Source organism: Eutrigla gurnardus, assembly GCF_963514095.1.
Source record: "Eutrigla gurnardus genome assembly, chromosome: 12".
Taxonomy (NCBI): Eukaryota; Metazoa; Chordata; class Actinopteri; order Perciformes; family Triglidae; genus Eutrigla; species Eutrigla gurnardus.
This window is the reverse complement of record NC_139926.1, coordinates 21,937,336-21,956,341: the sequence shown is the minus strand read 5'-3', so window position 1 is coordinate 21,956,341 and position 19,006 is coordinate 21,937,336. Positions and strand designations below refer to the sequence as shown.

The window sequence follows — 19,006 nt, the reverse complement described above, 5'->3', positions numbered from 1 at the left end:
TGCTACCCCTCCTCCTCATCCTCCTCTGCACCTCCCCCCCCCCCAGCCTTTCCTTCCTTTCCTGCCACTCCCTCACTCCGCCATCCGCAGACCCCTCACTGCATCTGGTGAGGGTCACTCCCTCCCTGGTGAGGCTACGCTCGCTCGGTCCGTCTTTCTGCCTCATCCTCTGGGTGATAGTTAAAGCTCTGCAGAGTGACTCGTGTTTCCGTATCAGCACTGATAACGGGCAGAACAATTGTGGGAAAACCTCGTCTGTGTTTGGGAAGGAAGCCAAATCATAAAACAATGAGAAATACATATTGTGCATGAAAAAAACACCCTCTTGATATCCTGAAATCTAGCTATGAGAAGATTGTTATGATATTGAGTGAAGACTGATAAAGGGCTATACTGTAGACTTTGGCAGTATGCCACATACTGCAGAGCGGAGCCTTGATTGGATGACCTTTAAAGCCTACTTTGAATTGTATTCCTTCACTGTCCAATGTGCACGTGAAAAATGCATCTGAATCACAAACAGCAACATAAAAATGGGAAACATCACACTTCCCATTCTCAAACTGTCAAACTAATGTACTTTTCCATTTGAGAGAAATTACTTCAGCGACTGCAGCTCTTTCCTCATAAAGGGTAAACGCACAAAAACACACAACGGATACTTCAAAACGTCTCCGTCGGGGATTAGATTTGCTCACAAATGGAAGGCTCCATTTGTGTTGTTGTGAGGATAATGGAACCTATGGGGGCGTCAATCTGTTAATGTACCGGTGAAAGGGAAATTAAGGCTCGTCGGTGTCTGTGGGGCCGCTGGAGTGAGCACTCAGTGAGCAGGTGAGCCGCTTTCTCATCCGTTTGACAGAGAAGGAACCTAACTTTAAAATTACTTTAAAAGTGTATCACAAAAAAAAAGTTTGCTCTTGGAAAAAAGAAGCTTTTCTTTATTTGCATAGCATCGCTAGTGATGACACATCAAAACAGTGCTAATCTGAGCTGCTGCATTTTTTTAAAGCCAAAACTCAGTTTTTACAAATGACAATCAATGATCAGCTAATTAAACAGCAACACAACCTTCAAAATCAATGTCACCGTCTTTCCAGTGCATAAGATCGGCAGAAAACAGTTAATTATGAAATATCGTGAACAAGACTGGCTTCTGAGATCTCACTCAGAAGTAATTTAGGATAACTGGGCATCCATATAGAATGCCCCTCTTTTTCTCCTTAGAAAAAAAGAAAGAAAGAAAAGAAAAAGAAAGAGACACGGTCATGTAGAAGATTAAAAAAATCTTATTTGAAATGCAAGAAGCCAAAAAAAGAACAGTTCTTACTTTGAAGTGGAATGTTACAGAAAGTTACAGTGACCAACAAGAAAAGACGAGCTGAACAATATTTTGGAAGAGCTGATATTGACAACCAATACTAGCTTATCATTGATATATCAATTTTGATATGCTGACAGCCATCCAGATAGACATTGGAGTGTGGGTAACTGCAGCAGTAAATGTTTTACAGGCTGCATTTCAATTAACTTCAATTTTGCCATATTTTCCTTAATTTTAATAATTAATTTTAAAAGTTTAATGTCACACAGTTGTCACTTAGTTATTCCTCTTTTGTTCACCTGTAAAATATCCTACTCTGACACTTTCATTTTGGATCTTACCAAAAACATTGACATCATAATCAAATACCAGCCAATATGTCACTATTGGGTTTAAATGCTTCTCAAATATCAGAATCTACGAACAATCCGGCTCTTAAAAAATACAACAAGAAGTGACCTTGTGTGAAATACTGTCAGAAAAAAAAAAAAAAAAAAAAAACTGGTGTAAATTACCTATCCAAACGCAAATCTTTCTTTATTATGTCCTTCACAAAATACAAAATCTAGACAGTGATGCAAGAGTCCTTCTGTGTCAGCTGTAAAGACACATTCTGTCCTCATCACTGGGGAGCCAGAGGGATGCCTCTGGCGTCGGTGACTTGACCCTCCTGCAGGTTCTTGACCAGCTGTGCCAGCCAGCGTTTCGTAGTGGTGTCGTCCTTCAGCACCTGGGCAAAGGTGCTGTCTTTCAGCTGGTCTGGCAGACACTGACGCAGGGCTTCTCTGGCTCTGAGGACACAATACCACGTGTCACAAACCAATATACTTTTCCGTAAACATCTTGCTAAAAAAAGAAAGAAAAAAGCTTGTACTTCCCTACTAACTGTATATCACAGGCTGCTATTTATGGAGGTTCTCCTGCTTATTATCATAGACCAAGCTTACAATCAAATGCAATATGCTTTACTGATATGGATCATCACACATACAGTATATCTTACTTAAAGGGGCTATAATGGGCTATATCTTACCTATCTGGTTGATAAACTAAATATTGGTTAACTTTAAAAGGGACCATTGTGTAGCATTTCAGGGGCTACATCAGCAGAAATAGAAAATAATATTCATAACTATATTTTCATATATGTATAATACCTGAGGGAAGGATTAAAACACAAAATAAAATGTTTTATAATGATTTAAAAAAGGAGAACGGAACGGTGATCTTAGCATCTGTAATGCTGTAACCGCCTAATATTCATAATTTCATTGGGAAAATACATTTTCAGAGCATTATCTAATAAACAGCTAGTGTAAATTAATGTGGAACCATTAAGTTCTGACCACAGGCTGGCCATTTAACAGACAGTCACCACACCACACTGTGTTATGGCTCCTCCTAGTGACAAGTACTGAGGAGTCATGAGGGACTATAGAGGTTTTGTGATTTATAATAATAAAACACATAATAATATTGTGTACACATCTCATAAATCATACTATATATACACAGTAATGTTACAGTCTCTCACCTCCCTATTTATATATTGAGTGTAATTCATTTGGCAAAGAAAATACACAAAAGAGTTTTTTTTCTTACAATTTTCTATAGATAGATATCAAGATAACATGTTTTCGCACAAGTTTTTGTCCACGTAGTGAATATCTATTATTGTGAGTATCGCGAGAGACTGGAACCCATCTTACACAAATCCCCACTCAATCAAGATCATCAGCTGTACAACACTGCCTTACCTGAGATTGTCTGAGAGGCGAAGGTAACAGCGAACAACGTGCTTCAACAGGCGAGCTGATGGTTCTTTAGAGAGCTGCAGCACCATTTTGCCCTGCAAAGAAACACATCAACGTGATCTTAGGACTCTTTCAGTCAAGTGTTAGTGTGCAGAGAGCCTCGGAGGGTAAATTCAACCAAATTCAGAGGTTTCTCAAGGAAAAACTTACAAGGATCATGGCCACATGGGAGAAACGTTCATAAGTCTGACATATATAGGCCAGCCCTGTGTCATCCAACAAGATCTTCTGCAGGATGAAAGTAGCAACCTGCCAAACAAAAGGAAGTGAAGAATGTGGAGACGTTAGCTGACATTACAACCACAACGGTCAGTTAATATATGATTTCTTCTTTCTATAACAGAGTTAAAAGAGTACAAGAAGAAGACTTCTAATTCTTAATGAACGTTGTGGTATATGTCAGTTAGAGGACTGTATGAAAAGCAGCTGGAACAGTCAAGTACCGTTTTGGAGAGCTCACTGCCTGATTCCATGATGCGGAGACACAGCGGGATGATTTCAGTGGTGAGGAGGAAGTTAATCACTTCTTGTTCATCCGTTTTGACCAAGGCACCTGCGTAAACAGAAAGAAAGCTTGACGAGGATATTGAAGGCACTAATTTCTGGGGAAAAAAACATTATTCATGGTATAAAAGCTGTAAGCGGGAGAAACGTTTACCTATGACTCCGAGGCTGGTCAGTCGCAAGTACTCAAACGGACGTGTTTTGCTCACAGTGTGCAGAAAGGGGTATAGGAATAGAGGTATATGAGCAGCAAGAAAGGCTGACCTGGTGATGAACAAAGAGGTAAAGGCGTTTTAATCAATGTGTCCAGACTTATAGACGGATAAATAAAAAAAATGCATTACACAGTTAATAAAAACAGTTTTTGTATTCCCTCACCGTGTCTCTGGGTGTGAGGCAACACACTGAAGTAGCGCCAGGGCATTGCAGACTCTGTTAGACTGGTGAGCCGTAAGTGTAGGCGGGTTTATAGATGGATAAATGTTCACTATTTCCTATTAAAGAGAAAGAAATAAGCGGGGAAAGAAATTAAGTCAAAACTTATGTTTAAGGTCACTCAACAGCAGATATTCATGTGCTACAGCTAGGGATGGGACGTGGGTCATACCTGCAACAGGGCAGCAATAGTGCCACATGAGTGCCAGAGCATTGGTGCCAGGTCTGGGACAGACTCGCGTTTCTTGCTGAGCTCCAGCAAGGCATTTTCTCTGGTCTCTGGACTGGACAGCTCATTGATCCATTGGTAGATCTTCTCTCGGTCTACCTGGGCCAGGGCTGTGACGTTAGTTACAGCCTGTAAAAGGAAGAGAGGAGACTCAACACATGCCTCTATCATCACAATCCAATTAAACCTTATTATTATTATTATTATTATTATTATTATTATTATGCGTGCAGCAAGTTATGCCACAGTCAAAATATGAAGTTTGTACTTAGTCAGAGGCCCAACCATTGCAAACTGTGCAGCCAAACAATGTTCACAGTCACAAATGTTTATTTTCAGTTTAGAAATGTAACAAATATGTCCGGCAGAATTTGTGGAAATGTGAATACGTTGATGCAGAAAACATCTACAATACAATTCGCCAAATTGGAATTCAATATTTCAGTCAGTGTAAAGATTATATGTACGATTTGGAGCATGATTCTCAACATATATAACGGTTATAAAAACTGCCAGACAGCGTTGAGTAAGATGGTTTTAACATGCAAAGCAAATCAAAGTAAAACGAACAAGGGGTATCCCAACGCGGTTGAACCCGTAAAGTAACTCTTGTATTAGATACTCACTGCTCCCGTCGCCAGCATTCTCCGAGGCTCTTTGTGGTCCCAAAGTCTTCTTAAAACTACTGTATCCGCTCAAGTGTGGCGTAGTGGTACACTAATGTGGCTGCAATTACACAAACTTGGCGTAACTAATACATTGTACGGGCAGCTAGCCCAAGCTAGCTGCTCGCGTTAAGCGTCTTGTCAAACGGAAGAGTAGTTGCGCGCGAACATCAACGCCATAAACTACATAACTCGCTTACGATAACAGTATAGCAAAGCGTTATTTTTCATTTATCTGTACCGATAACCCCCTATACAGCTCGACACTGACGTTACAGTTTAAATAGCATCATCAAGTGGCGAGTTTTTGTTAGCAATGGAGGCAAGCAGCAGCAACCTAAATACAAATAAGCAAGATCTCGCGAGAGGAGGATCACACACACTCTCGGTTGTCATTTCCGTTCTAAATTTTCACATTCCCGCCATCATCGCGCTGTGTTGCGAGGCGTAGTGTGTGGGTCCACTGTCAACAACATACGTACTGGGGAGCAGGTGAATGCCGGCAAAACAAACTTTCTGCCCTCGGAGGACCTACGAAAACGACGCGGTGATTTAAAAGTTTCAAGGCGAGCACGAATCATCGAGAGGTAAAGAGCTGCGACGATTCACTCAAACTGTGACACTGTTTTTCATCACCAAATTACAATCAGGCAAATTAGCCAGTTAGCTAGTTCCCGCTAGCCTTGTAGCCGACTTGCTAATGTCGGCCTCCCCCATACATTCAGCGTCTGTAGATGAGGGGACGACATCTACATCACAGACGCTCGGCTTGGCTATAGTGTAAGCGACCGTTAGTCACCCTAGTCTCGTGAACTTGTCGCGTTTTGCATTTATTTTATTTTTTTTGCGACTGTTCGTTTTGTCGGGAGTAACGTTAACCTAGCACAACAAGTAATGAGCGCTGGTCGCAGTGTGTCGTGCATCTTCGCTGCTGCTGCTGCTGCGATACAGATTGGCCATCGAGCTAGTTTTGATGGCTAATGCAACTCGGCTGAATTGACTCTTATTGGGACCGCTAGCCAGCTAACATAAGTGACGTGAGTTTCCTCCACTTTTGCAAAACATTCACCCGTGTCTGTTAAATAATAAATAGATATTGCTGCGAGTGTGTCATGGAGCCGTTTACACTGCATTGACTTGGAGTTTGTTGACTTTCAACGGACGCTTCGTAGTAAAACGTTGGTCCGAGCCGCTTGGTGTAATGTCGTAAATAGTTTATATGACATGAGTAACGCAAACATCGCAAATTAGAAATGTTTTGTGATATTTATTTTGTATGGCTTGTTTGTCATCTCCCCACGGAGCAAATGCAGAAAGAATGGTAATTCGTTGTCTGATATGGTTAACACATTTACAATCCACTTTATAATAATACAATGTGGTTATATTGACACCGTTATTTTTAACTTCCCCCTGTTGTTTAGGATTTTGTCTCACCACAAAGCCTCCAAAGTGCTCCAACTGGATAGGAAGCCATGTCGACCATAGTGCCCAAGCTCTCCAGCGGCGGTGCTGTCAAGATCCGCATCACCAGCCTGGAGCTCGGCACCACCAGATGGAGAGAGGGAACTTTTGAGATTCTGGAGAAGGACAGCAAAGTCAACCTCAGTATAAGATTCAACTCTGGCAGAGCAGCCAAGAATTTCCAGGTACTGTGCAATTTTTATCTTTATTAATTTTTTATTTAACCCTGTAAGACCCAGATATAGAAAAACCTAAAAAAAAAAGTTATTTTACCTTTCAGATGTTGTTGTAGGAGGCCTTTGATGCAGAGATTAAAGAGTTAAAAAAAAATGTTTATGTATGATTTTAGAGAATAATAATAATAAATAATAATATTGCAAAATTGGGCTTAGATGGGAGCAGAATTCCTGTATTTGTGCTCACGTTGTCTGAACAACAATTCAGAACAACTAAGGGTTCATTTGCAAGGTTGATTGCTTACTACACTAAAAGATATTTTACTTTCTTGAATCTGATGAATCCAGTCCAATGAAACAGAGAGAGGTTGTGTGAGTTCATGGCCATAAAGCGGGACTTATAAACAAATGTATGATCCAATAGCATTGTGAGACTGAACAATAAGAACCCATTGACTATGTAAATGTGGTAAAAAACACAATAAAATATACCAGATTGTTTTTTAGGATGGCTAAAGGTAACGTTATTTTACAACAAGGGGTGTTACAGGGTTAATAATGGATGTAAATGATAGAATTCTGAAACAGGACCTTTTCTTACATCTTTCATTGTAGTATTTTGATATCCTTCCCTTACATTTTTGGAAACATCATTCTGCAGCAGCAGTACTGTGAAATGTACGGAAATAAAGCTTAAGTAAGGAGGGAACACACCACAAAGACACTAAAAAAACGTAGTGAGCTCTGCGCCGGACTTTAACGCTCCCATTGCTTGTCAGTAACTGATCATATAATAACCTGGGAGGGAATTTGATTAATTGGCTTGCACGTAACGCACCAGTCATAATTTAATTTTAATGAAAACTCAACTCCAGGCATTTTCTCCTAGTGTTCTTCACCACTGTTTTAGGAGAAGAGTAACCGGCGGACCAGCTTTAAAAGGGCCATACTCTCTTTTTAAATACGTGCTGTGTGGTGGATCTAATGTCTGACAATGTGAAGAGAAGTTAATGTGGATTTGGAAAAGTGGCTGATGAATTATTAAGGAAACTTTAAAGTGTAACATTTAACAACAGAATTTAATATAAAAGGTGTCTGATTGGTCCATCAATCTGCTGCCCTAAAGCAGTCAGCCGAGGGGAAATACTAATCTTTTATTGTTTTCTTGCCCACAGCTAAACCAGAACTTGAAGAATGTCAGCCAGACTTTGAGTCGAATCATGCTGACTTTGAAGGACGGCAGCGTCATCATCCTGGACAGGATGGCACCGACTTTGCTTCAGAACACGAAAGATTACCTGGAGAAGCTGAAGCTCGGAAAGCCAAGTAATTACATCACTGCTCATTTTAAAGCTTTGTTGATGCTTTACAGTACGATGGAAAGCCAAGGACAGTGATTCCTGTTTGTGATGTTTACGATTATAGTTTCTGATTTTGCAGGGTACAGTCATGTGTTACAGATTTACTGTGGTTGTGTTTCTCAGGGTAATGTTGAATTGGTACTGAGAGGAAAAGAAGCATTTCTGATACATCACCAAATACTTAACTTGCATACTTTTTTACTGTCTTCCAATAATGAGCTATTAACAAGACATTTTTAAACTCATACACATTATTTGATTTGAAAAAGGATGACTTAATGGGACTTCAGTTTGACTTTAATGTGGTCAGGTTAAACATTTTCATCCTGTTGCATTTCATTCTGATCTATTTCTACTGTCCTGTGTTTTCTGATGCATGTTTGTCCTGTTCTTTCTACTCTTGATAATGTGTAGCTACATTTTGATACAGCTGTCTGTAGCCAAGTTGGCACTACACGACCTTCAACGTCGGCACAACTTGCTGTCTTGTAATCAGGAGTTTGATGATGTCCCTAATAATAATCATTTTATCATGAAAGCATATACAAGAAGTGACGCAGACGTTGTTATACGGACCGTTGTAGCAAAATATCCTGACTGAATTGTTAAAAGAATAATTTTGTTCATATGCTTTTTCCTGAATTCTTATTCTTTTGTATCAGTTTTAAAATCATCCCATGGAAGCGCTAACTTCAGTGTGCTCGGAAACCGCTCTGTGAAAAATGAAAGCAATCCGTCAGGGGAGAGACAGGTGAGCAAAAACACAGAACCACATTTTTAACTAAGACCAATTTTGACAAGCGTACCCTGACATTGGACTTAAATATCCAGATTCCTTCCATCTTCCAATCAACACCGAAACGGCAGAGTGCAGAAGGTCGAGAGGATACGACACCGCGAAAGCCTCTGGGCAGCCCGAGCAGAGCGACCTCCACTCCCACTCGCACTGGACTCTCTGAGAACAGGTAGGATGTAAATTCATGCTTCTGCGATTCAAGTTATGTCACATGAACAATTTGAGGTGATAATACAAGTCATTATTACAGTAAAGCACAGTCTCTGAAAATGTCTTTGGTAGGGATGTCCCGATCCAGCTTTTTGCACTTCCGATCCGATACCGATATTGTAGCTTTTAGTATCGGCCGATCCAAGCATGTATTAAAGATTAAAGATGCCGGTTGATGGAAATGATCCAAAGTTAGGGGCTGGAAAAATATGGCTGGGAAATGATGAGCATCACATTAATAGCTACAGATACTGTAAAACACTATAACGACATATGAGTGCATATATTGTCTTATTTTATCAAGTAAAATATAAGTTATAGGTTTACTCAACAGCTTAATAGTTCATAGTAATTCAGGTAGAAATAGGTTAACTCAGAGTTCCACAGCTTATCAAAAACAATCCTCCCCCCACAGGGGGTCCCTTGCTTTGCATTCACACTGCTCCAGCCCAAACGGGCTTTAGCCCGTACACACGTCATCACGTCCTAATACTACACACAATGGCCCTCATTTATCAAACGAACGTAGAAACCAGCGCAGATCCGAGTGCAGAAATCATCTTACGACAGCGTCCACGTGTGATTAATGAAACGTCCGTACCTCGCCGATCACAGCGTATAAATGATCGGGCGTTGATAAATGCGGCGGCTGAAAACAATCCTCGTTTAAATATCACGCCCTTAAATATTCTCAGTTTGGAGGCCTCGCCCCTAGAGTTTACGACATGGAGATGCGGAATACGTCAAAGAAGAGAAACTTCTCCGAAGTTGAAATTGAGACCTTAACGTCACAGGTACAAGTAAACAAAGTAGTTTTATTTGGAAGCCTGAAAAGTGGCATCAAAGCGGGTCGCAAGAATGCTGTATGGAAAGAAATGACTGCTGCGGTCAACAGCGTTGCCGTGGTTAATCGAACTCCAGCTGAGGTTTGAATATTTAATGTACACATCCACGATATAGTATATATAATATACATATAATATATGTATATTATATATATAATCGATTATATTTATAAAATATTTGGGTCAAGAAAAAATGTTCGGACATTAAACTCGCCACCAAAAAGCGTGTTGCGGCCCTCAGGCGAAGTACCACGCTGACTGGAGGAGGCCAGCTGGACCCCAGCCTTGCACTGACCCAGAGAGAGGAGCGGGTGGCCGCACTGATCGGGTCTGCTTCAGTCTCGGGCATAAGCGGCGGAGGAGACACGGACGCACCGCCTGAGCCTGAGCCGGATAATGGTAAACATTTAATAGCCTACTAATATTTGTTGTACAGAGTTCGGTTGCTGGAAATCCCTGAATGCTTGAAGCATTTTGGCTGTTTAGCCTATATTTAAATTAACCACAGCCTGTGGTATGGTGCTGGAAAACTTGCAAATGCACCTTGAAAAGTGTTTGTATTTGACTTGGGAAAAGGTGTATGAACCATGTTTGTAGTTTAAATAATTACTCGGTTGCAGTCAGAGCTCATTTCTTTATTTAAATGATGTTCCAGATCATTCGGAGCCAGGCACGAGTGGTGTTCAGGCTTCGGCTGAAGACACCGGTCTGGAGCCAGTCCCACAGAGCCGGTCATCTGCCAGCTGTGCGTGCGGACGCGTGTCCTCCGCAGCCCGTGCAGGCACACCACCACGACCCTGGGTTCTAACAGCAGAAGTCCTAGAAAAGCAAACCGAAATGTGTCGGTCAATGGCAGAGATAAATCACTCACTGATTTCAATAAACGACACTTTAAAGGAGATAAGCGAAAACCTCAAACAATAAAATGTTTGACTAAACATATAAATCACTACATGGTCTAGGACCGAAGTATATCACTGATATGCTCCCACTACATAAGACTTCTAGACCACTAAGATCTTCTGAGACCAATCTGTTAGTGATTCCCAGAGTAAACAACAATCACGGGAGAGCATCATTTAGTCACGATGCAACAAATGGCTGGAATAAACTTCCTGAAGATGTAAGACTTGCCCCAACTCTGACCACCTTTAAAACTAGACTGAAAACTGTTATGTTCACCATAGCTTTCTGCTAAATCTTTTAATGTCTGCACTGTTTTTAATTATTGCAAATATGTTTTTATTCTCTTTTCTTTCTGTAATGCATTTTTACATTTTTATTATTTTCTTTTAATTCTTCTATTATTTTTTTTCTTCTCACTTTGTTTTATGATGTGAAGCACTTTGAGTCTGCCTTGTGTATGAAATGTGCTATACAAATAAAGTTGCCTTGCCTAAACGTTATGCATTGTCTGTTTCCCTGTATTGAATAGTTGCCAAACATAAGTATTTAACACTTTACATTTTAGAAGCGTTGAATGAGGTCCGCCAGATTTATGCTGCACCGCACTGACTTGAGAACTTGCGTACACGAACTCAGACCAGACGTGAGATCTGGACTTTGGGGAAAAACGGAAGAAAACTGGAATGGATTACTACATCGGTGCGCTGGAAAACATGGGCCGGAGTTTTGAGGGAAAAAAAACTGGATCGGGAGTCCGGATCGGAATTTCCCCGTGCAGGCCGATCCGATATCGATATGCATTTTTTGCTAATATCGGCGGCCAATCCGATCCAAATATCGGATCGGGACATCCCTAGTCTTTAGTCAGTATATGTTGTCATTAAAAAAAGCCTTGTGACATTCATTTTTTTTCATGTAACTGTTTTTCAGAAGTGAGAAGAGAAAGAGGCTTCTAACCTCTGAAAGTGACCTGACTGAGGACTACCCCAAGGAAAATGACTCGTCAAGGTAAAAGCAACACGATTCACTGCCCAGAAACAACTTTACTTTTTAACTTTGTCAGACTTGGTATCGAGGCTATTAGTATTTTTTGTCTTCTCATTCTCATATTTAGATTGTTGATCAAAATGCATGTTTTTTGTTGTTTTGGTAACATCCTAAACTCTATATACATTTTCTTAGCAACAACAAGGCCACGTCGGATCCATCCAGGAAGTTTCTACTGAGTTGCAAAGATAAGCTGAAGCAGGCAGAGGAGAACAGGAGCTCAGGTAAACTTCTACACCTCCAACTCAGCAGCAACACTGTCTATATATGGTTGTTTATTATTCTAGCTTGTTGAATTTGCCTATCAGGACAACTCGCATACAGCTGAAGAGCTCAGAGCCAACACCACATCAAGTAGCATCAACGTGGGCGTTACTGTCAAACTTGCTTATTTACCAACATAACTCTTGGAGTTTATGTAACTGCTCTTTGATAAATGTGATTATGTGGAACATTACAATCTATATTCAGACCTCAAATTGACCACACTTCCCCCCCCCACTTGCTTTCAGCTCCACTGGGTTCAACTCCCCTTCAGCCAACGTCGTTCTACGGCAGCCGATCTGTGACTAAAGACTACAGCCAGAGCCACTCTTTCTTGGACAGGTACGCTTATTAAACGGTCAGCTAAATGCAGGGAGTCTGCACACACATACACTCCGTACGAAGAGTCTCTTTTTGCTCGTGGGAGAATGGTGTCACATTATTGCACATTTATTTTGGCTCAAAATTGAATTGAGGAATTTTTATTTTACTTAAATAAGAGATAAGAAGCATCATTGAGGCTAGTGATTCACAGCCGTATAACCTTTTACTACAATCCTCCTGCCATCTGCCCCCAGGCCATCCAGTACAACACAGACCACTACAGCCAAGAGAAGCCTCATGCTCCAACCCAATCACTCCACTCCATTCAAGAAAGTACGCCCCTCTCTGGACTACGGCGGCTGGAACAAGCAGCGGCCTTCACCTCTGGCCCAGTCTCAACCCCCACTGCAAGGGTAGGAATAAGCCAGATGAGATTAAAAAATCTCTCCCAAGGGTCAGTTTTGCTTTTATGAATCAAAACATTGTTTACCTCCTTATCTCTGTAAGTCCTGGATAGGGTAATGCAGAAACTTTCTTTTTTCTTTAGTTTTTTTTTTGTCATCCATTGTGCTAATACTTTCATGTATATATCACAGATTCTCCAACCTGGGCAACACTTGCTACATGAACGCCATCCTGCAGTCCCTCTTCAGCCTCCCCTCCTTCTCCACTGACATGCTGAGGCAGAGCATCCCATGGAAGAGGTTGCCCATCAATGCATTGCTCAGGTACTACATTAGGGCCCTGTAGAGAGGTCAGATTGAAGGGGACTTGTGATGTCTTTCTTTTCGTTAAATATACTTTAACAAGTTCTGTATGAATATTTTGGCCATTCATGTGTTTCTTAAAGGAACAGCATTCAGAGCCTTAATGTAGCAGCAAACAATGATTTCCTGTGTAAAAGATATAGTAAAGTAATGTCCACCAGAGCAGAGAATGAAGACCTCCCTCTGTGTGTGCTTTTAGTGCATGTGAGCTCACATCCATTACTCTGCACTGCTGTCATATGGCAGTTATAGCAGATAACACCTGACCAATGTAATCATTGTGGAAGCGTAGCACCCACCCTCTGGTTTCCCCTCAGGTAAACACTGTCAGATCTGTCAGCACGCTTGCCTTAGTTTGTACTTTTAGCACTGTTGGCTACGAGTCGCGGCTTCAGTTGACGCAATGGTGAGAGCTCTTGGGAGGCAATTAAAATGCTAGCAATCTTGCACCTTGTACTGACTTTGTGTCACATCTCCACTGCTTGCAGGCGTTTTACTCACCTTATGGTCAAGAAGGACGTGGGCTGTCCAGAGATAAAAAAGGACCTCTTGAGGAAAGTGAAAAGTGCCATCTCCTCCACAGCTGAGCGTTTCTCTGGAAACATGCAGAACGTAAGATGTCCCTCAAGAATCAACAGTGCAGAGCAATTGTGGTGTACGAGTACCTGAGAAAGAGAGCAGGAACGTTGGTTCCTATAACAAGATCTGTGGATTATCTTGAGTAACCGCTGCTGGCTGCCTATTTCCACTTCTTCAAATCAATATTTACGCATGGCACCCTTTTTAAAGCATGAAGTCTTTGTAGATATGTTTTGTCTCAGCCCATATGTATTCATTATGCTTAATTAAGTGCATGCATGTCATGTTGTTTACCAGGATGCTCATGAGTTCCTGAGCCAGTGTTTGGACCAGTTAAAGGACGACGTGGAGAAAATGAACAAGACCTGGACAAACGAAGCCGCAACGTCCTCGTCGTCCTCTGTGGCGTGTGAAAATAGTCCGGACGCGTTGTCATCGGTAGCCAAGGCGGAGCCTGGGGAAGAGGCGGACACGTCGCGCCTCTACACCTGCCCTGTGGCGGTCAACATGGAATTTGAGGTGCAGCACACCATCACCTGCAAAGTGTAAGGCCTTGTCTTCTGCTTGATCTGAATTTATCCTCGCAGTCCATCTCCGTAATGTATTTGTTGGGGATGTTGATGTATAACCTATTTTTGCAGATGTGGCGAGGTAGTGACCAAGCGAGAGCAGTTCAATGACTTGTCCATCGACCTACCACGGCGAAAGAAAACACTCCCCCTCCGCTCTATCCAGGATTCACTGGATCTCTTTTTTAGGGTAAATCTTAAATCATAAACGGCTTATAGTTCAAATGATTTGATGAGAGATTCCCCTTTCCTAGCTTGTTATATTCCTATATCCAACTACAAATAACAGGCGTCAACTAGATATAACATTGAAGGTGTACTGATAGAAGTTACTTTTTCCTTTTGCAGATGGAGGAAATTGAGTACTCGTGTGAAAAGTGCAATGGGAAATCCGCGACTGTTATGCATAAATTCAGCAAACTGCCCAGGTATCTAGACACATACTGTTGAGAGTGACACAAGATTAGAACCACGGCCGTTAACGTCTGTTGATCATTAGTAGAATAAAATAAGCACTTGATTAACAAATAGTTTCTGATTTCCGGTGTCTCTTTTCTCCCCACAGAGTGCTCATCCTACACCTGAAACGTTACAGCTTTAACACTCAGCTGTCTCTGAACAGCAAGCTGGGTCAACAGGTGGTGATTCCCCGATACCTGACCCTGCTGTCCCACTGCACTGAATCCACACGACCTCCTATTAGTCTCGCCTGGAGTTCCCAAACCTCCACGTAAGACCGCCTGAACACCTTCCAATCAAATATATGAATAATAACTTTAAACATTTAACAATTATGTCTTGAGTTATTGGGTGATTAATTTGGGTTTTATGTCAAAGCTTTGCAATTGACTGGGATCTAGTTACGTTTGCTTATTTTGCTGAGAGATGGTTTCTAAGGATTTTCTCTGCTGTTCTCAAAGGTCCAGAACACTCAAAACGTCACATTTGGTCAACTCTTCCTCCACGCCTCTTCGGTAAGTGCTGCTTGTTTGAATGGTGTTAACCCTTTTGTATCCCCGTTAAAAAAATGTTGCTCTGATGTCCTTTTAGAGGACAAAAAAATCTGCTAGAAAAATTATATTATTTCCCACTTTCTAAATCTTTTTTGGAGCTAAATCTTCCAATTTTTTTGGGGGGGGGGACAACAACTTACACTCTTTTCAAAATGTTAACAGTGACACATTAATGAAAAATTAAAAAGCCAAAAATGTGCGCTGCAACTTGTTCTTCACTCGCCTTCCTTGATCTAGTGTACGTTGAAGCCCCTTGGTTGTTATAATGCCAAACCAATGTATTTTGAATGTGTGTAATCCGTCACATATTGCATGACAAGGAAAATAAATGAAAGTGTGCTCAAAACCGCTTTTACTCTTTGCTTTTAAATTCCATCACTGAGCTTATGACTGTGTGTGTAGAAGGATCGGAGGGAAAGTGGCCAACTCCAGCTGCACCTCTATTCTCGTCGACTCCGACTGCGAAGAAGAGCTCAACAGAAAGGTGATTGCGAGCCGCAAGCGACGCCTTAGCAGCTGTCTGCCTGATGATGATGACCGACCGGAAGAGGTAAGCATTTGCTGACAGCCCATGACGATTATGATCGAGCCTCCTGTTTTGTCTGTTGCCGTGTTAGACACTGTTCTATGTGTCTTCAGCGAGGAGCATCTATAGATTCAGCAGACTTTGGTGGCATAAACGACGATGAAATGCTGGCAGCCGTGCTGGAGATGAGTCGTCAAGAGGCCGGGCTCTCGGCTCCGCCCCTCATGGAGGATGAGCCGACCAGCAGCCCAGACACAGGCTTTGGGGACACAGATGCCCACGACCTGGCCTATCATACAGATCTGCTGGAAACAGACAACAAACAGCCTGCAGGTAGTCCAGTGTCATGAGTTTCAACAGGATCCTGTTTTGATGTTGTCTCTGAAATGTAAACACATTATAATAGAGGGATTGTTTGAGTGAAGCGTAGTCAAATCTATTGCAATGACTTGTTCACACTATGCAAAAACTGTGTTGGCTGTAGTAACAAAGTAACACTGTCATTACTGACTTGTGTATGTGTTGATCTTGTGTAGATGTGCTGGATTCTCTAGACCTGACCATGGATGAGAACAAGGAGAACCAGACTCCAGAGAGTGTGCAGCAGCAGCAGGGGGAACTGGACTGGGTCCAGCAGTACAGTCTGGATCAGGAGAGGGAAGAACAGGAGCTACAACAGGCTCTGGCCCAGAGCCTCCAAGAGCATGTAAGATCACATGACCTCTGCAAGGAACTCCCAAGGATGCAGCATCTAAATAGTGTTGTAGCACCGAAATGCCATGAAACTTGCATCATCACACATGCAGACTAAAAGTAATAGCTGTGTTAACTGCCAAATAGAGAAACCACAATCTGTAAGACAAATAGTCCCCATCCTGTATGAGTAATGTTGGCTTTCCAGTCTGAACTGGTGTAACATTACAGTAGTTTCTGGCGGGTATCAGTGAACATGTACTATTTGTTTATTTAAAGGATAAAGGATCCCCGTGGCAATCATCTAATGAGCAAGCAGGCGTTAAACACTCAATAGACACAACCTGAGTGAAAAGGCAGTGTTGACATTTCTTGCACTTAATCTCCCTGTAATACCGTGTCCCCACTTCACCTCATACAGGAGGCCCAAGAGATGAGAGAGGATGATGATCTTAAGAGGGCCACTGAGCTCAGTTTGCAAGGTATGACCCAAGATGTGTTGTTAATTATAATATTTCAACTCATGAGCGCTGATAATTACACAAAAGCAAACATTGTTGGCGGACAATTGATAAGGATGTTTATTTACACCAGGCCTGACGATATCGGTTCAGAGCATTTAATGACACTGTTTGATCAGAATTAATGCTGTGAAAATGACTAATATCAATATTTCCTTCTCACTGAACAGAGTTTAACAACTCTCTGCCTGAGATACTTTGCTCCGATGAGGATTCTGGCAACGAGGATGTGCTAGACATGGAGTACACTGAAGCAGAGGCCGAGAACCTGAAGAGGAATGCTGAGGTACGTCACATACTGCTGTCACACAACATCTGCCCGATGATATAAACAAGTAGAATGGTCTTGATCAAAAGTAAAATACTATTTAAAAAAAAGAGCAATAATCATGTAATGCAAAGGAGAAATCCTTCCTGCATAAAAGATGAAAAAAGTAGCAGTCTAGCTGTATGAATAATAACGAGAGTATATTAGATGCACTGAACTGCTTTCATTCATTGTAACCTGTTTGTAAACATTTACATCCACAGAGCGGAGACTTGGCCAACTCTTTCAGACTCATCAGCGTCGTCAGTCACATCGGGAGCAGCTCCTCCTCTGGTGAGCACGTGTGTGTGAATGTGCTCTCACATGAACATTTATGCAAACTACTGCACATGCGTTTCATGTATGTGTGTTTCACAAATCAAAGCATTGATTTTATTTTAATGTGTATATTTTCCGATGGGGACCTGAAACTGGAACATATGTGTTTTCTTAAAAGCAATGAGACTCTGTTGACAAAAACACTTGTGTCCACAAATAAACTTAATAAAAAAAAATATTTTCCACCCCAGGGCATTACATCAGTGACGTGTATGACATGAAGAAGCAGTCGTGGCTGACCTACAATGACCTGGACGTGTCGCGCACACAGGAGGCAGCTGTCCAGCGAGACCGTGATCGCAGTGGCTACATCTTCTTCTACATGCAAAAGTGAGTTTGCAGAATAAGAGGGGTGTCTTTGAAATAACCGGGGTTTTGTCTTTGTTGCATATAGCAATTGTGCATCGTAGTGTCTGATTAATTGTGATTGCTTAGAATCTGTAAGCTGCATCAATATGAATATGATCACATTGCAAAAATATTGTGTCATTTTGCTGAGTCGCAGGTTTAACACCACAGTGTAGACAAATGCACGCAAAGTGGACTCACCATTACATGAGTTGCCTATGAGATGCACTGACGCATGTTCTTACCTTGTGTGTCGTCAGGGATGTGTTTGAGCAGCTGTCTGAGATGGAGAGATCGGGAGCTAGCGCCACATCCGAGGCAGGAAGGAACGTCCTGCAGCCCCTCTGAGAGCTGCGTCTTCGGACACCCACACATAACATCCGCAGCTGAACCCTAATAGTTGGAGCTCTCCTCTGAACAACCACGAGTACTACTGATTGCCGTCCATTTTTGGTCGTCTTCAGGCACTTCTTTTTCCTCTACAAATCCAACAAATGTCCTGCTAAATTAGCCCCTGTCAATGCCAACACGGGGGCTAAAACCGTCAAGACTCTTTAAGACACCAGAAATGCAGTTACAAATGTTCAGTGGATCAAGTTTTTGCCCCCATGTTTTTGGGGCTGGAGTTTTTTCTTTGCTTTGTTTATCAAACAACCGTTTTGTAATGTTTTTTTCTTCGTTTCTTGATACGATTCTGTAAACTTCAATGCCGATCAGACTTTCACTTAATAGCTATAGAACACCAGATGTTGCTGGTGCTTTATGAATTGTATGTTTTGCAGGCCATTTATTTCCCATATAAACAAAATAAAGATATATATATTATATGTTGGAGTATAAGCTATTATAGAGTTAGAGGGGTGTTGTATTTAGCGGGTACATTTGGTGCAATATTTATGTTCTTGGCCCAAACTGGCCAATTCAAATCAGCTTTCTGTCAAGAGTGTGTGGATGTTTTCCCAGTTGCTTTTTGTGCTCCA

At 41.6% G+C, this 19,006-nt stretch overlaps 2 protein-coding genes across 2 annotated transcripts; one reads left to right on the top strand and one right to left on the bottom strand.

Moving 5' to 3' along the window:
* Window positions 1-923: 923 nt before the first annotated feature.
* Window positions 924-5,085, bottom strand: LOC311022275 (CCR4-NOT transcription complex subunit 9-like). Its single transcript, XM_084023407.1, has 8 exons — window positions 4,933-5,085; window positions 4,250-4,435; window positions 4,021-4,136; window positions 3,797-3,906; window positions 3,582-3,691; window positions 3,289-3,387; window positions 3,082-3,173; window positions 924-2,115 (listed from the first exon to the last, which is right to left on the bottom strand). Exons 1-8 carry the CDS (start codon window positions 4,948-4,950, stop codon window positions 1,947-1,949), a joined length of 900 nt encoding a protein of 299 aa, XP_083879533.1. The 5' UTR covers window positions 4,951-5,085; the 3' UTR covers window positions 924-1,946.
* A 332-nt stretch (window positions 5,086-5,417) lies between these two features.
* Window positions 5,418-18,851, top strand: usp37 (ubiquitin specific peptidase 37). Its single transcript, XM_084023403.1, has 24 exons — window positions 5,418-5,558; window positions 6,396-6,620; window positions 7,787-7,937; window positions 8,635-8,723; window positions 8,804-8,937; window positions 11,660-11,737; window positions 11,912-12,000; window positions 12,289-12,382; window positions 12,619-12,777; window positions 12,961-13,092; window positions 13,620-13,743; window positions 14,008-14,255; window positions 14,352-14,469; window positions 14,628-14,707; window positions 14,845-15,009; window positions 15,200-15,253; window positions 15,695-15,842; window positions 15,932-16,151; window positions 16,355-16,524; window positions 16,933-16,993; window positions 17,203-17,318; window positions 17,564-17,633; window positions 17,870-18,008; window positions 18,287-18,851. Exons 2-24 carry the CDS (start codon window positions 6,447-6,449, stop codon window positions 18,372-18,374), a joined length of 2,901 nt encoding a protein of 966 aa, XP_083879529.1. The 5' UTR covers window positions 5,418-5,558; window positions 6,396-6,446; the 3' UTR covers window positions 18,375-18,851.
* The last annotated feature ends 155 nt before the right edge of the window (window positions 18,852-19,006 follow it).

Excerpts from the sequence above, each read along its gene's own strand:
- LOC311022275 (XM_084023407.1), bottom strand. Across the intron at positions 4,137-4,249 it reads CTATTGCTGCCCTGTTGCAG|GAAATAGTGAACATTTATCC; the intron begins GTATGACCCACG and ends TCTCTTTAATAG. Across the intron at positions 3,388-3,581 it reads GCAGTGAGCTCTCCAAAACG|GTTGCTACTTTCATCCTGCA; the intron begins GTACTTGACTGT and ends TTTGTTTGGCAG.
- usp37 (XM_084023403.1), top strand. The coding sequence starts at position 6,447 with ATGTCGACCATAGTGCCCAAGCTCTCCAGCGGCGGTGCTGTCAAGATC. Across the intron at positions 14,470-14,627 it reads CACTGGATCTCTTTTTTAGG|ATGGAGGAAATTGAGTACTC; the intron begins GTAAATCTTAAA and ends TTCCTTTTGCAG. Across the intron at positions 16,525-16,932 it reads CCCAGAGCCTCCAAGAGCAT|GAGGCCCAAGAGATGAGAGA; the intron begins GTAAGATCACAT and ends CACCTCATACAG.